Source organism: Notechis scutatus, chromosome 1 (assembly GCF_049901735.1).
Source record: "Notechis scutatus isolate UNSWTSFEM ecotype Mainland chromosome 1, rNotScu1.2, whole genome shotgun sequence".
NCBI lineage: Eukaryota > Metazoa > Chordata > Lepidosauria > Squamata > Elapidae > Notechis > Notechis scutatus.
The window spans coordinates 311,071,096-311,093,087 of record NC_142009.1 but is presented as its reverse complement, the minus strand read 5'-3'; the positions used below and the strand labels follow the sequence as shown (position 1 = coordinate 311,093,087).

The 21,992-nt window shown below is 39.5% G+C and overlaps 2 protein-coding genes across 3 annotated transcripts in view; one reads left to right on the top strand and one right to left on the bottom strand.

Annotated features, from left to right (window-relative positions):
* The first annotated feature begins 4,186 nt into the window (after window positions 1-4,186).
* On the top strand, window positions 4,187-7,544 carry SIVA1 (SIVA1 apoptosis inducing factor). Its single transcript, XM_026670116.2, has 4 exons — window positions 4,187-4,451; window positions 5,466-5,669; window positions 6,704-6,860; window positions 7,339-7,544. The coding sequence occupies exons 1-4, from the start codon at window positions 4,334-4,336 to the stop codon at window positions 7,394-7,396; spliced, it is 537 nt and encodes a 178-aa protein (XP_026525901.2). The 5' UTR covers window positions 4,187-4,333; the 3' UTR covers window positions 7,397-7,544.
* Window positions 7,545-18,325: 10,781 nt separating this feature from the next.
* Window positions 18,326-21,992, bottom strand: part of AKT1 (AKT serine/threonine kinase 1) — a 107,140-nt gene continuing 103,473 nt past the window's right edge. For both annotated transcript variants that reach the window (XM_026670115.2, XM_087952262.1), the window contains one exon: window positions 18,326-20,123. In XM_026670115.2, coding sequence (XP_026525900.1) covers window positions 20,044-20,123 — 80 coding nt within the window. In that variant the 3' untranslated portion in view covers window positions 18,326-20,043. The remainder of the gene's footprint in view (window positions 20,124-21,992) is intronic.

Sequence of the window (21,992 nt, the reverse complement as noted above, 5' to 3'; positions counted from 1 at the left end):
TCTTTATATATTTATTATTTTCTAAAAGTCTACATATTACATTACTATATTTTATTGTCTAACCATTGATAGAATAGATCCCAAATTTTATAAAATTGTTTATCATCTTGTTCTCTAATTTCAAATGTCAATCTACTCATTTCAGCACATCCAATATTTTCTTAATGATTTCCTCCTGTGATGGTATTTTCTCATTTTTCCAGTTTTTAGCAAATACAATCCTAGCCACTGTTAATACATTTACAATCAGGTATTTCAAATCTTTACTATATATTTCAGGTAAAATTCCCAATAAAAATATCTCTGGTTTCAAATCTATATGTTTTTTGTCATTTTTTTCAACTACGTGTGGATTTTAGTCCAGTATTTTTTAGCATCCACACAAGTCCACCACATATGGTTATATGAGCCAAGTGTCTGATGACATTTCCAACATTTTTCAGATTTATTCTTGAACATTCTTGTCGGGGGGAAATGCTACCTGTAAAACATCTTATACAAATTTTCTTTATATGCTGTTGACATTGTCATTTTATAATTTTGAGACCACAATTTTTGCCATTTCTCTAGATCAATCCCATATCCAAAATTTTCCCCCCAAGCAATCGTAGTTTCTTTAACTTGTTCTTCTTCTAGTTTAATTTCTAATAAATATCCATACAATTTTTTAATCACCTTTTCATCAGTACCTGTCAAAATCTTATCTAAGTCAGTCAGTTTATCATAGAAACCTTCTGTTTTAGCATCTTTATCATACCTTGAATGTATTTACGCATATGAAAACCAATTCATCTTTATACCTTGTTCCTCCAGTTTTTGTATAGATTTAAGTTCACCCTTTTCATTCAATATTTCATCATATCTAACTGTTTGTTTCTTTTTGTATATTATAGGATAAGAAAATGCTTAAATAGTCGATAGCCAGACTGGAATTTTCAAATAACATTGTCTTTTAATCTTCTCCCAGTTTAACCACAGAGACTCCCGTATATAATGTCTTCACTACTCCATTAACTTTCTTCTTCCAGTAACAGATTGACAATACTAATGCAAGACCCAATTTTGTATGCCATATAATGTTAAATTTGATACAATGTTTGGGGGAGCTGAGTTAATTATATTTAGCTTTTTAAAAGTGCATCACTAAAAAACATACACACATGTATGAGACTGTATGTTAACAAAATTCAGCAGCAACGTTTGTTATGTAGATGCAAGTCATATTAATTTTAGAGGGTAACATGAACAGAAAACACAACCAAAGCAAATATGTTACTGCTGGTAACTTCCTGCTTTCTCTCTGAACAAAGGTAGTAATACGAAACCAATGTGGACTGAAGTCAGCAGGAACTGGGTTCAGAGATTGAAATAAATGTCAGCTAAAATTTATCTTTAGTAACCAAAATTATTATTGGAATTGTTTATAAGAACATACATGATCAATTGATGTACTCTGTACTTATATATTCTAAATTTCAAATTTTCTTCCAGCAAAATTTGTGTTAAATCTGTAGCTTACCTGTTTGTTTACAAGAGTTCTTTGGTCATGTTATATTTATTAATTCATTCCTTTGTTTTCTGGGCAACCAACAAGGATTAGTAACTGCAGAATACATACAAACCAAGACAGTAACTTAAATATGACATAATAAGTTATACTATACCAAAGGGAAGAACAAGATCTTTTTAAAAGCCAGCAGGGTCTGAACCAGGGGTAGGATTCAAACTTTTTACTACTGGTTCTGTGGGCATGGTTTGGTGGCCGTGGCAGGGGAAGAATACTGTAAAATCTCCAGTCAGAGGTGGTATTTGCCAGTTCTCCGAACTACTCAAAATTTCCGCTACTGATTCTCCAGAACTGGTCAGAACCTGCTGAATGCCACCTCTGGTCTGCACCATCCAGATCTGGAGGTGAGTTGCTGTTTTACAAGGCCAATGCAGTGATAGATAAGGCATCCTTCTTGGGTGCCATTAAATGGAACTGATAAAACTTAGAGCAATCCAGAACGTGTTAGGAAGGCAGAGATAACAGATAAATGACCCCTAGCCCTGTGTCATATAGGGCTTTGCAGGTGACTATCAGCACTTTGAATTGCACCCAGAAGCCCAATAGTAACCAATACAGATCTCACAGTACCATGACATATGGGCATACTGAAATACATCCATAACTATACTTGCTGCATCAGTGTGGACCAGCTTTTCATCTGTTTACTTCATTTATTTACTTTGTTTTGCACATTTCTAAGATTTATTTATTATTGTATTTGTTAGGATTGTCTGTATATGGCTGAAGTTCCATAGGATTTATATCTATAAATGTAAATGATAATGCTACAATTAAAAAAAATAGACATGGCCAAAATCTTCCAAGATCACCAAATATGGTAAATTCTAGAAGAGGATATTTGTAGCTCAGGATCATGTTATTTGTAGCCAAGAATCCCATAGTAAATTCACTATGTGTTCTCACATGGTGTTGCATATGCATGGCACCAGTAGAGTAGTTATATAACTTTTAGATAAAATCTTAATTAACATGCATAACTAATATGTTGGAAAATTTGCATATTATCCAGGCTTGGTGAAAAACTTAGCTGAAATGCTTATTCTACAAAACCTATGGAATATACTGAATAGGAATTATTTACAGTATGTTTGTCCTTAAAGTCACATTTTATTCTTCACCTTACCTTCTTCCTCCTCCCAAATTTATGACTTGGAAAAACATTGGCATCTTGTCACCACTAAAAAAAAATATTGCACAACATGACATTCATTTCATAGTGGATAAATCCCACTGCTTTCAAGAAATGTAGTCTTCAGTGAAGAATTTGATGGCATAAGAATGAAGGCTGCAGCAGAATAAACCTAGTCCCTAAATGTGTTTGTTTTTCACATATAATAGTTACATTTCTAACTTTAAAAGTTGTTAGATTTTTGGTTAACGTCATTCAAATGTAAACCACAATGAGGTAAATGCTCACGTCATTTGTGTTTTTGATGAATTCTTGACTCCAACATTGAATCCTAAATGAGATTTATTCAAGAATACTCAACAGAGCCTATATTTTATAGCAGGGTTGCCAACCGTTTGGACCTCAGGGACCACCAAATTTTAAATCCCAGGGACCACTAACCGGTTTTATGGGCGTGGCCTAATTTGTGGGTGTGGCTTGGTGGTCATGTGACTGGCTGGGCATGGCTTATAGGTCCTATATAGCTCCAACGCTTGGACACTTTCCTTCTCGCCGGCGCGCTTTTTCAACCAATAGGTCCTATAGAACAGCGGTCGCCAACTGGTGGGCTGTGGTGGGCCACAGCGAAATCTCACCCCCAGACCACTCCCCCAAAGCAATTCAACCAGGCAGAAACACAAGGCTATGCTGTCCACATGGCCCACGTGAACCTTCCCCGCCCACTCACTCCTTACCCCACAAACTTGCCTACTAAATTGCTATTTTTCCTTTTTCCGACCATCATCTGTTCTGCTGTGCTGGGAGATTTACATTAACTAGGAAGCAGGAAATGGTTGGATTTCTTGCTTTCTAGCTAGTCTTTAGATCTTGGGGTCTGCTTTTAAGCACAGCTGAACCTCCCTTAGGACTAAAGGTTCTGTTATTCAGTGCATATTCACAGTAGGCAAATTTGAGAGACTGAGCTAGCCGATGGCAGATAGATAGATCACTGAATGAATCTGTGATTCTGTGAGCAACTCAATCTGCCTGCCTGCTTTGCCTGACTTTGGGTAAATGTTGCTCTTTTTTTAATAAAAAAAATATCAATATTTACATCAATATTTATAATATTTACATACAAGCCATGTCCAGCCAGTCACATGACCACCAAGCCACACCCACAAATTAGGCCACGCCCACAGAACCGGTTAGTGGTCCCTGGGATCTAAAATTATGAGTTTGGTGGTCCCTGAGGTCCAAAAGGTTGGCGACCCCAGGACTAGATGACCTACAAGGTCCCTTCCAACTTTGTTAATCTGGTTTCAAAGCAGACTGCTCCACAGCTCCAACCCTAATCGTTTGAACATTATCCTCCTCCTCGCCAGCGCGCTTTTTCGACCCAGCCCCGCCCTGCTACCGACACGTTTTTCCCAGCCAACGTGAACGCCCATTAGCAGAATTCCTCCCACCATGTCCTCATCTCGCTTCCCGATTGGCCCGATTGGCCCGATGACGTAAGCGCGGGTGACCAAGCAGGCGGGCTTCCTCCCGGGAGTCTTGTTTACGCCTCGAGCTCGCTTTTGCGGCGTTAATCGTTTCCCGCTAAACCGGAGCTGCGGTTCCCCCGAGCCACGGCCGGCGTGTTGGGGGAGGAGATGCCGAAGCGCTCCTTCCCGTTCGCGGACTCGTCCCCGGTGCAGCTGAAGACGCGCGTGCGGCTGAAGGAGCTGAGCCAGGGCGTCATGGGCGAGAGGTACCGGCGCGAGATCTTCGGTGAGGCGACGCGGCGGGAAGGGGAAAGGACGGAGAAATCGCTTCGGCGAGGCTTGTCCTCGCGAGAATCCGAGTTACTTGAGGGCGCGTTTGCCTTTTGTCCCCCGCGGGACCTTTCCGCCCCGGCGTGAGCGGGGTGCGCCTTTTTTCCGGCCTCCGGAAAGGCGGCTGCTCGGAGGAAGAAAGCAAAGCTCCCCTCTTTCCTGTTACTGCAACACAGCCACTGTAACTTGGCTGGTGTGTGACTCCACCCCCCCCCAAAAAAGCGCTCTGTGCATGCTCAGAGGTGCTCCATCTCGCCTTCGAAAGCGTGGGACGCACAAGCCATTTGATAAATTGTCAAGCCATTGTTAATCTGTCAAAAGAGCCCGTGTCGTTTGATTGCCTTGCTTCCCCTAAACACCCTTTGATTGCAGAACTTGGGTCCTTCTCCCCCCAAACAAGGCAAAGTGCCCTCAGCTGTTGTCCTCAGTGTTTCGTGCTTCATCTTCGGGGCTATTTTATCTTCTTGCTGGCTTAAAAGACCCAAAACAGTTGAATCTCCAACCATTCTGCTCGGTTCAACATCTAATTTGTGTGTAATGTTGCATATAGATATTCCCTGTTTAAGTACTGTCACTATGATACTGTGATAACGCTTGAACTGAGGTATTTAATATTTAATTGGCATACATAATTCTGACCTCATTGAAGCAATATGGTCTGGTTTTAGGTAAATCATATGTTGTAATTTCTCAACAGGTAGAAAACTACTTTGCAGGAAAAGAGGTTTGGAAATAGCTCACAATTTTCTTAGTTAGCTTGCAGGGTACAATATTTGGGTTGAAAAGTCCAGACAGCCCCCAGAAGGCAGAAAAAAGTAACTGAAGTCATATTTGTTGCTACAAATTTGTACTTAAGAGGTTATACAGTAGACACAAATTGAATAATGCACTCTAGTGTCACTCCGGACAGTACAATTAGAATATCATTAATAACTTTCTCATTTTTGTCCTTGTTCTCTCATTATCACAGAGAAAACCAAACAACTGCTCTTCAAAGGTGCTCAAACATACATGAACAATGTTTGCAGTGCAAGTGCAGTGGGAACATATCTAATTGCACAATATCCAGACTCATGTATAGACAAATCAGAAATTTGTTCCTGGCACAGATGTAATGGACAAATGTTAATTGGGCAGGATGGAAAACTTCGACAACCTTGTGCAAGTGAAATAGGTAAGGATGGTTAGTTAGCTATCAAGCACTTATGTACTATTAATTTTCCATCTGCAGTTTTCAACCTATTTCAGGTATTATATCTAGACATGCTGTTCATCCTTAGTTTGTTTTCAATGACAAAATAATTCAGAAGTTGTAGTTATGAGTAAACTTGTGCTCATATTACTATCATTGAATCATGTTGGTAGTAGCTGCATTTCAGTACTTAAGTTTGTGGTGGGAATTCCCCCCCGTTGTTTAGAATTGCATTATATATTCTGTGGCACCAACTTTTTTGCAACATGGATTTTTGGAATATGAAATCATAATTGGAAAAGGCCTCAGAAGTAATTTCATTTAGGCAGTGCAGAAATGATACAGGTACAGAAATTATAAAGATATATAGCCAGACTGCCAATTTTTCTCAGTTGCCATTCAGAGTTTATTATTTCTCTCACAACTACTAATTTCTAGTTTCCAAGAATACTCCAAGAGTAATGCAACTATATTTGTACTAGGAGAAAAATATCTTATCAAGTTATGCTAAATTGAATGTTTCTTTATATTCATACTCTATGGTTAATGACAAATTATAGATGAAGTGTCTGTGAAAGAATATTGTCCTGTGCTTGTGGATGTATCTAGCTAGTTTTCCTTTTAAAAAAAGGAAACAGCAGATAATAGCAAGATTTGTTCCCAATGTATGAAGTTGTATTGTATTGTTTAAATAGATTTCTGAATATATTGTGTAAAAAGTTAAATGCAATGTTGTATTCATTGGATAAATGTAAGAGAAAGTCCTGTAATTGTACTTAAATGAACTTATCTGATATAGGAATGTATGAAAAGTAGTATTACCTGATTTGCATATAGAAAGTCATAAGCTCACTCCTTGGTAACTTCAACTCCACTAAGTGATACCTTACCTTATCTATTGGATAAATCTCTATAAATGATTTTGTACTAGAGAGTCCAAATAATCTGATTTGATTATATTATAAAGGAGATGCTTATGGTAAAGTCTAATTTATCAATCTGTTTGTTTTACACAGTTTTGCCAGGAGGAGTATCAAAAGCCTGTTCCTCCTGTATAAGAACAGTTGACATCAAAGATGTTTGCACGCAGTGTGATCAGTACATATGCCAGAACTGCAGCAAACTCTGCAGCTGTTGCAGCACTATTGTCTGTTCATTATGCTCAGTTATAGAGTAAGTGCCTATCCAGATAAGCCTTAATTTCCTTTGGTTGTATTGAACTGATAAATTCTGGAGGGATTTATAATTGTACCATGACAAAAACTAGATGCAAAGTTAATAAAGGTATATGAGATGAGGCTGCAGAAAGTTTTGCATTAACAATTTTAAGAACTGATACCCATAAATCAAATACATTTTTGATTCTTGACAGAAGGGAATATTTTACATGCTACAATTACTTGAATTCAGTAACATTGGAGACTGTTAGATGTGGCTGAATTAATTGCTACAATATAGTTAATTCAATCTTTTATGTCAGGATTGTCTAGTTGGATCTTATTTGAATTCAGTAGGGCAATTCTTATGTTTTTATTTCTGCTCACAGCTTAATTTTGTCACAAAGCATTATGGCATGTGGAAGAACCAGAACAGAAGTTGTGTTCTCTTTTTTACTAGACATTAAACTAACTTTTATCTTTTCTTTTTTTAGATCAGAGGATGTTGGAGATCAAATCTTCTGCAGTGGCTGCTCAATGTACAAAGAATAAACAGCTGTTTTTAGGAAATGGTTGTCGTTAGTCTTGTAAAGAAAGTATTGCTTTTAAATAATTAGGTTTTTGAGATACTGGAGTGCCTTCTAAATATTGTATATTCTGTAATTGTAGTTAATATAATAAATATTTCCTATTTTGATAAGACTTGATTTTTGTGTTGCTTGATAAAATATGAATCTTAGATTCCTTGTAGAGAATATAGAATGGATTCTTAGTATTCCCAGACAAGCCCTCAGATTTGGTTTGTAGACCTAGCGGAGTACATTTGTTGCATCAGCAGGGGATTAGGAGAGTGATAAAATATCTAAGTGAGTAAGCAAGGTGTGTTTACATAACCTGACATATTGAACATAACCTGACATTGTTTTTGCAGTATCCAATAAAAGAAAATTGCTTATAGATTAGATTTCTAATTGAAAATCACTATCCTAATCTTAAAATAATTCTTGGTTTATCTGTAATCTGCTAATTCATCTTTTGAAAAAAAAAGTCTTGGGTCTCAAGATTGTATTTTAACATTTCTATGTGAAAGAAACTTGATATCATATTTAAGAAGTTAGTATTTTTATTAAAAAACCACAAAGATGCATGTCTTTTTGTATTAAGCTAAATGATACTAGTATTTGCCATACAAATCCAGTCTTCAGACAGGTTAAGCTAAACACATAGTGTCTCTTTTTATCTTATATAAAAGAGCTATGCTACATAATTGATACAGGCCCTTAAAATAATGCCTGCTAAAGTGTATGATATGCAAATTTTACTTATAAGGACATGTTATAGGTTAGTGTGATTAGTTCTATAGTATTTTAAGATCATTATAACTTTAATATCAACGTGAAATTAATACAAATCCCATATTCAAAAAATATTGCTTGTTTTCTTGTATCCCAGAAGGTATTACATTTGAATATTCTTAGCATTCTTAATACTGTGTTCTGTCTGGGGACTGAATTATCCTAGTGAAATAGTGTTTCATATCTGCAATTAAATTCTTAGGTGAGGAAATATAAGACTTCATTGTGACATGAGAATTCTTGGAAAATATGTAAGATTCAGTTTGATCAGTCAGGATCAGCTGTAAAATTGCCTTATGTGATCTGAACTGCCCTGGCGAAACAATATGACCCAACCAATTTAGGATGGGAATGGGAAAGAACTGTTACCTGTTTTCATTGCTATCAGTAATGGTCTTCCTGTACAGGAGTTTGGTGTAGAAGTGTTTCTAGACAGTAATGCTCTTAATCATGTACCATTTAAATTGCAGGGTGCCATGATCTGTCTTGGCACTCTTGCCATAATTCCCATTCGTGAGGAATATTTTTTAAACATTCAAATTAAGAATCTAGTGCTAACTCAACAAATCCCTACTGCATGTGTCTGTGTTCCAAATGACGTGAGTTGGATTGCTTAGATATGAATATGATCCTCTGGGGGGAAAAAATCAATGTAGAACTTCAGGAATGGCTGCAGTTTTATTACCATTTTTTTTTTACAGAATAACTGCAGTTAAAGTGACTATTCTTCATTAGAAACAATATTACCATTCCAAACACTTTTAGTCCCCCTAGCTATGATGTGACATGGTGAAGAATGTATTTATGCTAAGTAATAGCAAGACAGGCCAAATCTGAAATATTACTTGCAAAATGTTTTGAGTTTTAACACAAAGTTCAATCAACTGAAATTTAAGCATTTAATTGGAATTGCAAAACAGCTTGGAAAGAGATAATAACTATTCATTCCGCCACAAAATAAGTTGGCTTCCACTTCATGATTAAAGTCTCTGACTTGCATTTTTCCATACCATTTAAATTTGAGCCACCTGTGACAGAGAAGATTGATGATAGAAAGCCTGACATAGCTCCATTGTGACAGGAAGGAAGCCTATTATCTTTTTGGGTGCACTGGTAGGCAAAATCCTAAAATCATTCTTATTAAAGGAGAAGAAATTAAACTTTGTTTTCTAAATTTTTCCCTGCAACATCATACATTTCATTCTTCTGTATTCTAATTGCAAATAACGATCAGAATACAGGAAGGGGTATTATGCACAAATGTTTGCATGGTTCTTATTTATCTCTCTATGTTTTGAGTGCAACCTAACACATTCTCCCAACTTTGGGTTCAATCTTGTTCTATAATCAGCTCAACTTCTACCAGGTAATAGGAGAAAGTGAAAGAGGGGAGCATAATTTTTCTAGAAAAGTGTGTCAGCCTTCAAGATTTTTCTCCCTTTGCTTTGCTTCTTTTGGCTGTCATAAGTAACAGGGGGAGGAGGGGGGAATGATTGTGGGAAGTGAGCTGGAGGTGTTACAAACCAGAACTGTATAAACTGGGGGGGGGGGGACATTCTTGTTTAGGTTTCTATCCTATGCGAGGCTGCAACCCTTTATCAAACTATGTCAGGGTCAACGGACAGAAGCCTCATCACCACCAGGAGATGCCCACATGATGATATACACAACTTTTAATTGGATGAGCCAATTGAACTATTGGGGGGTGGGAACGTTGCCATTACTTTGTATATGTGATTTATGCGCCCATTTTCTCAGATTCAGAATTCTTTTGTTGCTACCACTTGATTTCCACTAAAAGGTATCTTTTCTCTGATTAAAAGAGTCTTCATTTCTTTCTTGGATTTTGAATGGAGCACCAGCTGACAGTGTGTAGTTTTGAATTCATCTTCCCTGTAAGAACTGGTTTATTTGAAAGATATTTCAAGAGCTACCACAAGGCCCATGGGTACCATTATTTCTGATGATTGGTCTCTGGTGACTTCCACATTCCATGACCTGATTTTTCTGTTCTATGCCTGATAAGGATACCCTAGGAATCGTTTTAAAAATAGGCAGCACTCCTCCCAAAGCAGCCATAGTGTCAAACTAAAATAAATTCTAAATACCAAATATCTGTTGGCCAACTAAATATGGGGAAGCCCTGAGTCATTTAGTTTAACCTTTACTTATGGATCAGGATAAGAAGGACTTCAAACTGTATATGGAGATTACATGTCCACTTTATTGACACATCTGCTTTTGGGGTGGGTTTGGAGATCTAGAATCACCGTGGAGTGGGGAGGCAGCTAATTGACATCAGTTCCTTTGGACCTGTAGCCTCCCACACTGTGTCATGCCCCTGGTGGAGTCTGACTCTGAGGAAGAGGAGGAATAGCCAACAGGGAGTGGGAGTGTGGCTCCAGAGGTGGTGGAGGAGGCTGGGGAAGGGCAGAGGCCGGCTGAGCAGTCAGAGGAGGATCCAGGCCCATCCCCTATCCATCCTAGGTCACGCAGGGAGGAGAGGATCAGGGAAAAGCGAGGTCTACTCAAAGAGGAGATTACCATGCTCCTCCTCGTGGCTTGCAGGTGGGAGCTATGTATATAAGTTTGCAACTGCGCAGTTAGAATTGCTGAAGTAAATTAGTGTTCACCTTGAAAGAGGCTTATCTTTGCTGGTGTTATTCCCATGGACTTTTCTCAGTTATTTTCCTGGAGTTTATAATTAGTTATCTCGGCTTGCTTCAGAACTCTCATCAATGCGGTTTGTTTTGGTTTTCTGTTTGCCTCATTATTTACTTTTGTGACTTTAAACTGCCTAATAAAACAGTGAAGTTAAGTTGAAGGCTTTACCGGACTTTAATATATGTTTTGGGTTTTGGGTTATTTTGAGAGACTACGGGTCATCACATTTTGACTTCAGCCACCCCTTCAACTTATTTTTGCTTTTTGTGGGGTGACCAAGGATCAGCTCAGAGCAGAGATTGCCCAGTTAACCCAGCAAGTGGCTCTTTTGACTGAACAGGTGGCACAAATGCAAGCTGCCCGGCCACACCGAAAATGCCCAGTGGCAGTGCCAGATAAATTTGATGGTTTGCTGGCCCAATTTCCAGCATTTTTTGGGCAGTGCCAGCTTTACATGAGCCGGCACATGAATCAGTACTCGCTTCCCCTCATCCATGAACTGATTGAGCGGCTTCATCAAGCTAAGATCTTTACGAAGTTGGATTTGCATGGGGCCTACAATCTGGTTCGCATTCGTGCAGGGGATGAGTGGAAAACAGCTTTCTGGATGAGGTATGGGCATTTTGAGTATACCGTGATGCCTTTCGGATTAACCAATGCCCCAGCTGTGTTCATGCATGTCATACACGATGTTTTCCGTGATTTGTTGGATCAATTCGTGGTCATTTATTTAGATGACATTTTGATTTACTCAGACTTCCTGCAGGAACATTGGCAGCATGTGTGGCTGATGTTGCAAAGTTTGCTGGATAACCACCTGTTTGCTAAATGTGAGAAGTGTCAGTTTGCACAAACCACAATTGACTTCTTGGGACATCGTATTTCACCTGCTGGGGTGGAAATGGACCCGGAAAAAATACAATAGTTGCAGGAGTGGGAACCTCCACAGAGGGTTAAGGATGTGCAACGACTGTTGGGGTTTGCGAACTACTACCGCACATTTATTCCCCGCTTTGCTGAATTGACTGCTCCCCTTTCTAATCTGCTCAAGAAGGAGGAGAAGTTCCATTGGGGTGCTGAGGAGCAGGCAGCTTTTGAGGCGTTGAAAGTCGCCTTTGCTTTTGAGCCTATCCTCAAACACCCTGATCCAGGCCAGCCATTTGTGGTGGAAACAGATGTTTCCGATGTGGCTGTTGGTGTGGTGCTCCTCCAGGCCTATGCTTCCACAGGCACATTGTTCCCGTGCGCTTATTTTTCCCGGAAGTTGTCGGGTCCAGAGCGCAACTATATGATTTGGGACAAGGAGCTATTGGCGGTTAAGGTCGCTTTTGAGACATGGCGGTACCACTTGGAGGGGGCTCGTCACCAAATCGAGGTTTGGATGGATCATCGCAATTTGGAACACCTACATACAGCTCGGACATTGAACCAGTGTCAGGTGAGATGGTCCTTATTATTTGCTCGATTCGATTTCCGGGTGACCTATGTTCCGAGTGGAGGGAATGAATGCACCGATGCCCTATCTCGGAAGCCCGAGTATACCCGAAGGGATGATAAAATCTTGCCCTGGATGGTGATTCCGTTGGAGTGGTTTGTGGCCACCAAGGAACCTGTGGACCTTTGAGTGAGGATTCAGGAGGCACAGCAGCAGGACCCATTTGTGGCAGCTCGACATCGAGAATTGGATGAGAATGGGAGACAAGAGGTGTATATTGGGGACCTGTTGCGGTTCTGTGATTGCATTTATGTGCCTGGAGGTTCTGTTCATGGCCTTATCCTACATCAATGTCATGATAGTCCAGGGGCAGGACACTTTGGGGTGTTCAAAACACTGCACCTCATCTCTAGGACATTTTGGTGGCTGAGATTTAAACATGATGTGTCGGGATATGTGGCGTCCTGTGGGATCTGTCACCAAGCCAAGTATGCTCCTGGTGCACCCCCTGGTCTCTTGCAGCCCTTGCCCATGCCAGAACGATCATGGGGGGCAGTTTCATTAGATTTCATCGTTGAGTTACCACCATCGAATAGTGCCACAACCATTTTGGTGGTGGTGGAAATGTTGACTAAAATGGCCCATTTTATTCCGTGTGCGGGTCTTCCATTGGCCAAGATAACGGCTCAATTGTTTATCTCCCATGTTTTCTGGTTGCATGGGTTACCAGACCTCATGGAATCAGATCGGGGGGGTACAATTTACGGCACGCTTCTGGCAGACCCTATTCGCGAAACTGCAGTTTGAGGCGTGTCTGTTGTCTGCTCATCACCCCGAAACTGATGGGGGGACAGGGAGAGTGAATGCTATTTTGGAGCAGTACCTCCACTGTTTCAGCAATACTCAACAAGACAATTGGGTGGAGGTGCTGCCGGTGGCAGAGTTTGCTTATAACAATGCTCAACATGCATCTACCCGTGTGTCCCTTTTCTTTGCTAACTATAGGTTTCATCCACAACTTTTCCCTTTAGTCCCATCTGATTCCCTAGTTCCGGCAGTGGATACGTTTTTGCAGGAGTTAACAGCCATGCACCACATGGTCCACGATCAACTAGAGCAGGGATCCCAACCTTTTCGACGCCGCGCCCGGTTCCGGCGTCAGCTGGCGCCTGCCGGTTCCGGCGTCAGCTGGCGCCATCTTTTTGACGAAAATCACTTCCGTGACGTCACGAGTGATTTTTCGCAAATAGCGGCGCAGCGCTTCTGGTGAGGTTTTCGGTAGAAATGGCTTTCTACCGGAAAAGCTCACCGCTGGCGCCGCCATCTTTTGACGAAAAATTGCTTTTTACAAAAAGATGGCGGCGCCAGCAACCAGCGGCCCGGTAAGGCTTGTTCGCGGCCGGTCCGCGGACCGCGGTTAGGACCCTGAACTAGAGAGCCAAGGAAGACTATAAACGGTTTGCAGACCAACATCGTCGCAATGTTCCACCTTTAGTGGTCGGCAATTGGGTTTGGCTCTCTACTTGAAATTTACCAATGACGCGACCATTGAAAAAGCTTGATCACCGTTACCTGGGACCTTTTCCGGTTGAGGCGGTGATCAATCCTGTGGCTTATCGTCTCTCCCTGCCACGGACCATGCATATCCATCCTGTTTTTCATCATTCCCTGTTAGTCCCTGCCTCGCCCAACAGTCTGCATAGACCGGCTCCCTTACAGCCAGCCCCAGTAGCCCTCTGGGAGAGGAGGAATACGAAGTGGATAGCATCCGAGATTCATGCCAGTTGCGGGGCCGATTTCAGTATTTGGTGGCATGGAAAGGTTATGGACCAGAGGACTTCACCTGGGTCGATGCCACTGATGTTCATGCTCGTTTGGTCCAGGACTTTCACGCTCAGTTTCCTCAACGTCCTTGTCCGCTTGGTCCCGGGGAAGGGGGACCTGCGGGGGGGGGATAGTGTCATGCCCCTGGTGGAGTCTGACTCTGAGGAAGAGGAGGAACAGCCAACAGGCAGTGGGATTGTGGCTCCAAAGGTGGTGGAGGAGGCTGGGGAAGGGCAGAGGCCGGCTGAGCAGTCAGAGGAGGATCCAGCCCATACCCTATCCATCCTAGGTCACGCAGGGAGGAGAGGATCAGGGAAAAGCGAGGTCTACTCAAGAGATTACCATGATCCTCCTTGTGGCTTGCAGGTGGGAGCTATGTATATCGCAACTGCGCAGTTAGAATTGCTGAAGTCAATTAGTGTTCACTTGAAAGAGGCTTATCTTTGCTGGCGTTCTTCCCATGGACTTTTCTCGGTTATTTTCCTGGAGTTTATAATTAGTTATCTCGGCTTGATTCAGAACTCTCATCAATGCGGTTTGTTTTGGTTTTCTGTTTGCTTCATTATTCACTTTTGTGACTTTAAACTGTGCCTAATAAAACAGTGAAGTTAAGTTGAAGGCTTTACCGGACTTAATATGTTTTGGGTCATCACACACTGGGATATATTCCTTCAGTGTCATTCTGCAGTGATTCAGATTAAATCTTACTGAATATGAGTTGGCTTTAAATAATAAAAACCTTTCCCCCCATGTTTTGTCTTGCTCTGGATCATGCCAAAAACACAGGTAGAAGTGGAATCTACCATTGGATGTTCTCTCCATGATTTCTTACCAAGTGAGTTTTCTTGAGTTCTAGGATTTTGGTTAAGAAGCTCCTGGTTGTGTAAAATTCAGTCTCAGCCTGGGAGTTTATATTCATTAAACTTCAGTGCTACATTGTTTCTCCAGCCTTGTTTATTGATAAAAGACAGGTCTATGGCAATAACTGTATTCATCTAATACCAATCTATGAAAATGAACAAAAAGTCATTAATGTTAAAACAGGGAGACTGAGTTGCAATACTGCTTCAGCCATGAAAGCCGGCTAGGTGACTGAGTGAGTTGTTCTCTCTAAGCCCAATCCACCTTTTGCATTGTCCATCCTTTTTTGAGTTTTCTGACCTCACCCAATCTGCTTACTGGACCAAGGCAATGAGCTGTACATTTTTTCTTTTAAACCCCAGCCAGCTTTTACCCATGTCCTAACCTGCTGGAAACACTTCGAGTGTTTTGAAGTGACAGTTAATGCAGAATACGGTGGCATCTTTATGAACTCTTACGTTTTCTAATTTATAAAGCCTTATATAGCTTAAGGCCAAAGTAGCTAAAGAGCAGCCAGACTGTACATGATCCTGCTTCTTAAGGCTGGCCATGAAGACTCTGTCCCATTATCCTGAAGTAAAGTGTGTCATGACTGATGAGGAATCTGTCTATTAGGACATTGATCACCTTATTAGCAACTGCATCCTCTTCGCTGATGATGTAAAACTATTCAACACCACCGTCAATGCTACCATCCTTCAAAAAGACCTTATGTGTTTGAACAGTTGGCAACTCCAAATGTCTACCAACAAATGCTCTGTCCTACACATTGGTAAAAAAAATCTATATACCAAATACAATCTAGGTGGATATGACTGTGTTAATGACCCTCACTTTGTCAAGGACCTTGGAGTTCTCATACCAAATGATCTAAGTGTCAAAGCTCACTGCAACAGTATTGCCAAAAAGGCTTTAAGAGTTGTACATTTAATTTTATGAAGCTTTTCTAGTAATACTGTTTTGCTAACTAGGGCATTCAAAACCTTTGTTAGACCAATACTTGAATTCAGCTCTGCTGTCTGGAATCCATGCTGTATATCTGACATAAATACAATTGAGCGAGTCCAGAAAGAAGAGTTCTACATTCCTCTGTTCACAACAGAATACCCTACAGCACCAGACTTGAGATTCTTGGTTTAGACAACCTTGAACTACGTCAACTAAGATTAGACTTAAGCATAAAATCATATGCTTCAACATCTTACCAGTTAATGAATATTTCAGCTTTAACAACACTAGAGCGCACAACCGATATAAACTAAATGTAAACCGCTCCACTTGTTTGCAGGAAGTATTTTAGCAACAGAGAGGTCAATGTCTGGAACTCACTACTTGATTCTGTTGTCACCTGCTCAAACCCCCACTCCTTTACCCTCAAGCTAACCTCTATTGACCTCACCCCATTACTAAGAGGTCTGTAAGGGGCGTGCATAAGCGCACAATCGTGCCTACCGTCCCTGTCCTGTTGTCCCCAATTATTAGTTCCTATTTCTTGTATTTAAACTTATGTTTATTTTTGTTTCTGTTATATTGTAAGCTTTTGACAAATAAAATAAATAAACATTCCTCTTGGCTTGTATCCTGATTTCCTTGTAATATCTCTGGATGCTGAATATTCCATTTATTTTCCATATGCCGTATTTTATTATATATATATTTAACCGTTTTGAGAGCTCTATCAGGTGTTCCAGATCGACCATGCAAAAAGAAAACAAAGCACAAACTGTCCCCCCTTTCTGCTTGCAACAGTTGACAGATTAGGTGTTAATGCAACACAACAGATAGAGTTGGCACCAGCATCCATCAGTCCTGCTAGAACCTACTGTCAACAAGTAGCCTTGAGGTGCCTCTTCACTCTTTTCTTCTGACCTATTATACCTGGAAGCTTAATTTAGCCAGTATTTTTTTATTCCCCCAAAACACTTTTCTCAGCAATGGGAAAAAGGTAAAACAAGATCAAGCTGCTTTGTGCACAACTATTGCATCACAATTAACCTTCCAAGGTTGGCTGATAGAAGATCCATCAAGTAATACTTTGCCCTGAAAAGCTCCAACTTCGAAGTCAGCCAGGTGATAAAACCATTTTCTTCCCTACATGCTTAGTGTTACGGAAAATCTTCCTTGGGGGCATTTCAAGTTTAGTATTGGGAGGTGAGGTCCCTAGGACAGAGTTTTTAAGAGTAAAACCAGGACTTTGTAGCTCACTCCTGTGGAAATATACCATTAAAAACATACCCTTTTAAACATCAATTAAGCAGTGTTCATTTAAGAAATGTCTTGGTTAAGATTCTTTGCCCAATTTTACCACTTGTCGTATTGGGCTGTATGTGTGTGTCATGAAATTTAACATTTTAATAAAGTTAAATACAATTTAATAAAATTAAATGAAATCTTATCTCGATTTCAAGCTTGTGGTACCAGACTGGGATAAAATAACAGGGTTAGGATTAGATGGGATAGAAGGTGGGACCAGACACACTATATTAGCTTCAGCTGGACAAATCAGCACATGGATTGTAGCAAAGTCTGAGATTCAAACACTCAGCCTGCTTATAGCTGACAAAGCACATGCAGGTATGAACAAAGGCAACCTACAGTTGGTATCAGCAAATGCTGGGCTGAAAACTTTTGTTTTGGGATGTTTAAAGTCATTATTAGCCACTGAGAATCTTCTGATTGAGCAGGATGTACATTTGATTAGTAAATCAATAAACTACCAGGCACATCCAGGAGTAAATTACTGATTAAGGATGAAATCTGTAGTCCAGTAATTATACGGACTACACATTTCTGAAGCACATGACCAGTGAAGCTGAGCAACTGGGAATGAACATGAAGAAGATAATTAAAGATCATACTTTTTTGTTGTTAGGTTTACTATTCTATTGCTATTAGACTATTGAGGGTCTAAAGCTGAACTTGTTGAACTTACTGCTGTTTTAAAGAAATGTGCAAGCAAGGTATGAAGCCAGGAGTTTGCTTCTGAAATTGTCACTAAATGACTTGCGCAAATTCCTTCTCTTGCAGCTGAAAATATAGAGATAATCTTCATACGTTTTCAATGAAATCAAGCTTTGTCAAGATCAGAGGACTAAAGACTTACCAATTTCAAGATACCTACAACCCAGCAAACTGAATCCTCCCTATTTCTTCCCCGCCCACTCCTCTTTCCACCTTAAATCCTTGCTAATATAGATCAACTTTTTAAAAAAAGTAACATTAATCCTCATAGCTACTGTTGAGCCTCGGCTACTGAGAAAACTGCATAATATAGAAAAGTTTGCATCAATTTTGCTTTTTAAATCACCTATACATTCTACCAAAACCAAGACAAAACTAACTTGTTAAAGCACATTTTATTGAAGTACTTTTGAGGGAAACTTTCATATCATAAGTAAAAATACTAGAACTGAATGTTGTTAAAAAAAAAAAAAGTACAACACACACAACAATGGAATTTTGTGTAAAGGGAAAGTTGTGGGTATTTTAAATACATTCCCTTTCCAATAAAAAAAAGTTAAAGAACTGCAATATAGGTCTTTTTTTTTTTTAAACAGGTAAGAGAACATAAACACAAGCGTGTCTAAAAGAACATAAAGCCACAACTGAATAAACTCATTCACAGTACGAGAGCTTAAAATCCTGGCCCGTGTCAAAAAGCAAAAAAGACAATTTTGTCTGGTAAATCCAGAATGATGTGGCTGTGAAAATACAAAATGAAGTGACAAAAAGATAAAAAAAGAAATGAGACAAAAAAAATCTTGATCGTATAAAGTTTCACCTTAATATTTTTTTTTTTACATATAGCCACTGCAACCACTGATGGACTTTTCATCCATACATCGTGGTACCATCCAGCTTGCCCTCCCTCCCCCCTATAACCTTTAAAAATGTACACTGAAGAGTGGAAAACAGATGGACGGGATTTCAATGTGCGAAACATCTTGCCATGTTAATGCCTCTCTAAAACCTGCTGCTGCAATCTGGTGCCCTCCAGATGTATCAGGATTATGCACTGCAGAATTCTGTGGCAGCTGAAAGTCCGTGCTGCACAGAAATTTTTGGAGCTGTGACCCGCTTCTGGAAGGCATCAGGCTGGGAAAAGATGTAACACATATATGAACAGGGTCTATGGCTTCACTGCCAAAAATATGACTCCAGATTTTGCTCAGTAAGATAGATGTTTCTTCACTTAAGACTATTGTGCGTGGTTTGTTTTTTAATGTATACAAATGCTGCCCTCTCCCCTGGTCAATTTTTGCAACTAAAGTGTTTTCAGTTGAAATATGTAAAACTGATTTGTTTCTCTTAAAGTGTAACTTCCCAGAAACATGCTGGGACAAGAATGTAGTATAGGTAATGTGCCGTCTTCAGCAGGACATTGTGTGTAATTTTAAAACAGATCATTCAGCTCTGTTTGATATGTAACGTGTAGTAGCAGTTGTGCTAACGTCATTTTCTTCTCGACTCTATCTCTCTGAAGTCCCACATGCCATTCCTATAAAAGGCATCCTAGAATTGCCAGCAGATTTCTTGTGGCCTTAATGGCCCAGAGTTTGTTCGTTTTTTGTGTTGCTGCTCTAATTATTGCACTATCTAAGTCTGCCTCTCATCCTAAATAAATCTAATTGTTCAGAGTGCAGTTTTTCTACTTACACATAATGAACAGTATGAAATAAATAAAAAACAGTTGTGTTCTTGTATTGTTTTTTTAAACGGCCAAAAGCTTTAGGCTTTTTGAAAGAAAACTTTTGGTGCACATTCTTAAAAACCTAAAATGTCCTTTTGTCTCTCCAGAAGAAAAAGTTTTTTTTTATTTTTTTTATAATGCATTAAGAATGGTTTCTTATCTTCCTTCTCAAAATTGCAGAGATTCTGACTCAAAAATTCATCAGGATTGTTTTAAATACATAGCCTGTGAGGCTTCCTACAAATTCAACTAAACCGTAATACAAACATAGTTTGTAATTCATGTATCGTAGAGAGTTCTCTAATGTCCATTGAAATTAAAGGTCCCCAAAATGCAGTCTGATTGGTTGAAGTTATTGACAAGTGAAACATTAAGCTGTTCCACTGGCGGAGTAAGAGAACTGAGGGAAGTGTGGCCGCCGTTCGTTATCAACACAATCCATGCTGTCATCTGGAAACAGAATGAAAGGATGGTTAAAGCATTGCTACTGTGGTATGGGAAGTACACTGTGCATTAAAGCAGGGTGAGGTAGACATTTTTAACTAGGATACACTTGGAATTCTGAAAGCAGATCTTGGGTGTACACACACACACACACACGCACACCATGAGAGACTTGCCTGTTTACAAAATAGTCATGTAGCATGGTTACTCACAAAACATCCATTTACCAGAAAGTAAACCAGAGTGTTCTCTACCAATGCAATGGGACTCAAAGGCATTTTTTTCAAATGATTATAATCCTAAAGTCTGGCTATGGGTTTTGCACTTTATCAACTACTTATTCATTTATTTTAAATGATTTTTTTAAAAAAGAGTCAGATTGGGAATCAGTATTTCCCCTCCCACTTTTGAACATGAACTGTTTATGCTGTTAGTCATGGAAAACACTGTCTGCATCCCACACCAAGCTTAATTATACCTCTGTTGCATTCATGTATTTTTTGTGTATTAGCAGCAATGTGATTTAAATTGGCTTTCCTATTCCCCCCCCAAAATTGCTAATGGCATAAGAATTCAGTGGATAGGAATCTCAAGGTTTATATTCTTAAATAAAAAGTCCTATCCAAATAAACATACTTTGGTTTTGATAACTGAATCAAACAAAGAAATTTTTCCAGTTAGTTAAGGATACAGAATTGTAGTGAATTGGGTACTGTAATTGTAATGCACTAGTACTCTCACATGACTGTTTCCTAGAAAGAGGATATTCATTTTTGTGTCAAGTTGAGCACCTGTACAAAAAGCAGATCCCCTCACAAAATTACCTTCTTTCTATTATTATTTTTTAAATTTTTTTTAATCAACAACCAAACTTGATAGAGTGATTGGAAATAAGTCTTTAACCCTTAGCTTTCAACTGGTATTTGCACAAAGGATTTCCAAGACATATGCTTACACAGAGGTAACTTACATTCCAAGGCCCATCTAATCCCCAGAAGGGACTAGAAAAATGTAGCTAAGAACTGCATTGTTTTCCTGTGTCTGCTAGCTGATGTCTTATTATTTTCAATATTTATGTTCTGTGCAAATTGCATTTTATGAAAACTTTATATTACTTCTGTTGGTTGGTAAGAGATCAGTAGCATTATGTGATCTTCTTAAAGGATTATATCTAAACTATAGTCCTTTATAGCATTTTATGGAGATCCTTTTCATTCACAATCCATGCTTGAACTCTCTATATCAAGAGTGTCAAACGTGTAACGACATGTTGTTGTTACATGACGCATTGCAACTTTCCCCCTTTTCGCTAAACCAGGGGTAGATGTGGCCAGTGGATGACGCATCCGGCCTGCGGGCTGCGAGCTTCATACCCCTGCTTTTATTTACCTCCCCTGCCACTGAAAACTTTATATCACAGCTGACTAGGAATTTTTATTTTTTGTTTTCCTTGCTTTAGAAATAACATTTAATTCTATTTATTCTTTGTGAGATTGATTCATCTGTCAAAGGGAGGAAGTGATTTCCCTGGTCACAGCCTTTAATGCTAGGGGCCAGGAGATAACATGACAGAATTTATTTAATTTTTACCAGATGTTTTCTCTTTTACTTGTCAGTAAGATGTATAGGCTGCCTGATTTTTCTGTATCATGAATGCCAGAGTTAAGGTAAAAGGAGATATTTGCAGCAGGAACTATCAATCTACCGACATCAAGGCATAAGACGGAGCTATAATATATAGTCTAAAAGTTCTGGAAAAAAGAGCCAAGTACTACAAACTTTTACCCTATGGGAATAGTCCCTCCAATATCCGCTACCTCTTAAAGTACAATCCCTAACTACAATACTTCTCTTTGTCATTTTAACAACTGTGGT

Coding starts and splice junctions, on each gene's coding strand:
- SIVA1 (XM_026670116.2), top strand. CDS start 4,334: ATGCCGAAGCGCTCCTTCCCGTTCGCGGACTCGTCCCCGGTGCAGCTG. Junction 5,670..6,703: donor ACCTTGTGCAAGTGAAATAG/GTAAGGATGGTT, acceptor TGTTTTACACAG/TTTTGCCAGGAGGAGTATCA. Junction 6,861..7,338: donor TCATTATGCTCAGTTATAGA/GTAAGTGCCTAT, acceptor TTCTTTTTTTAG/ATCAGAGGATGTTGGAGATC.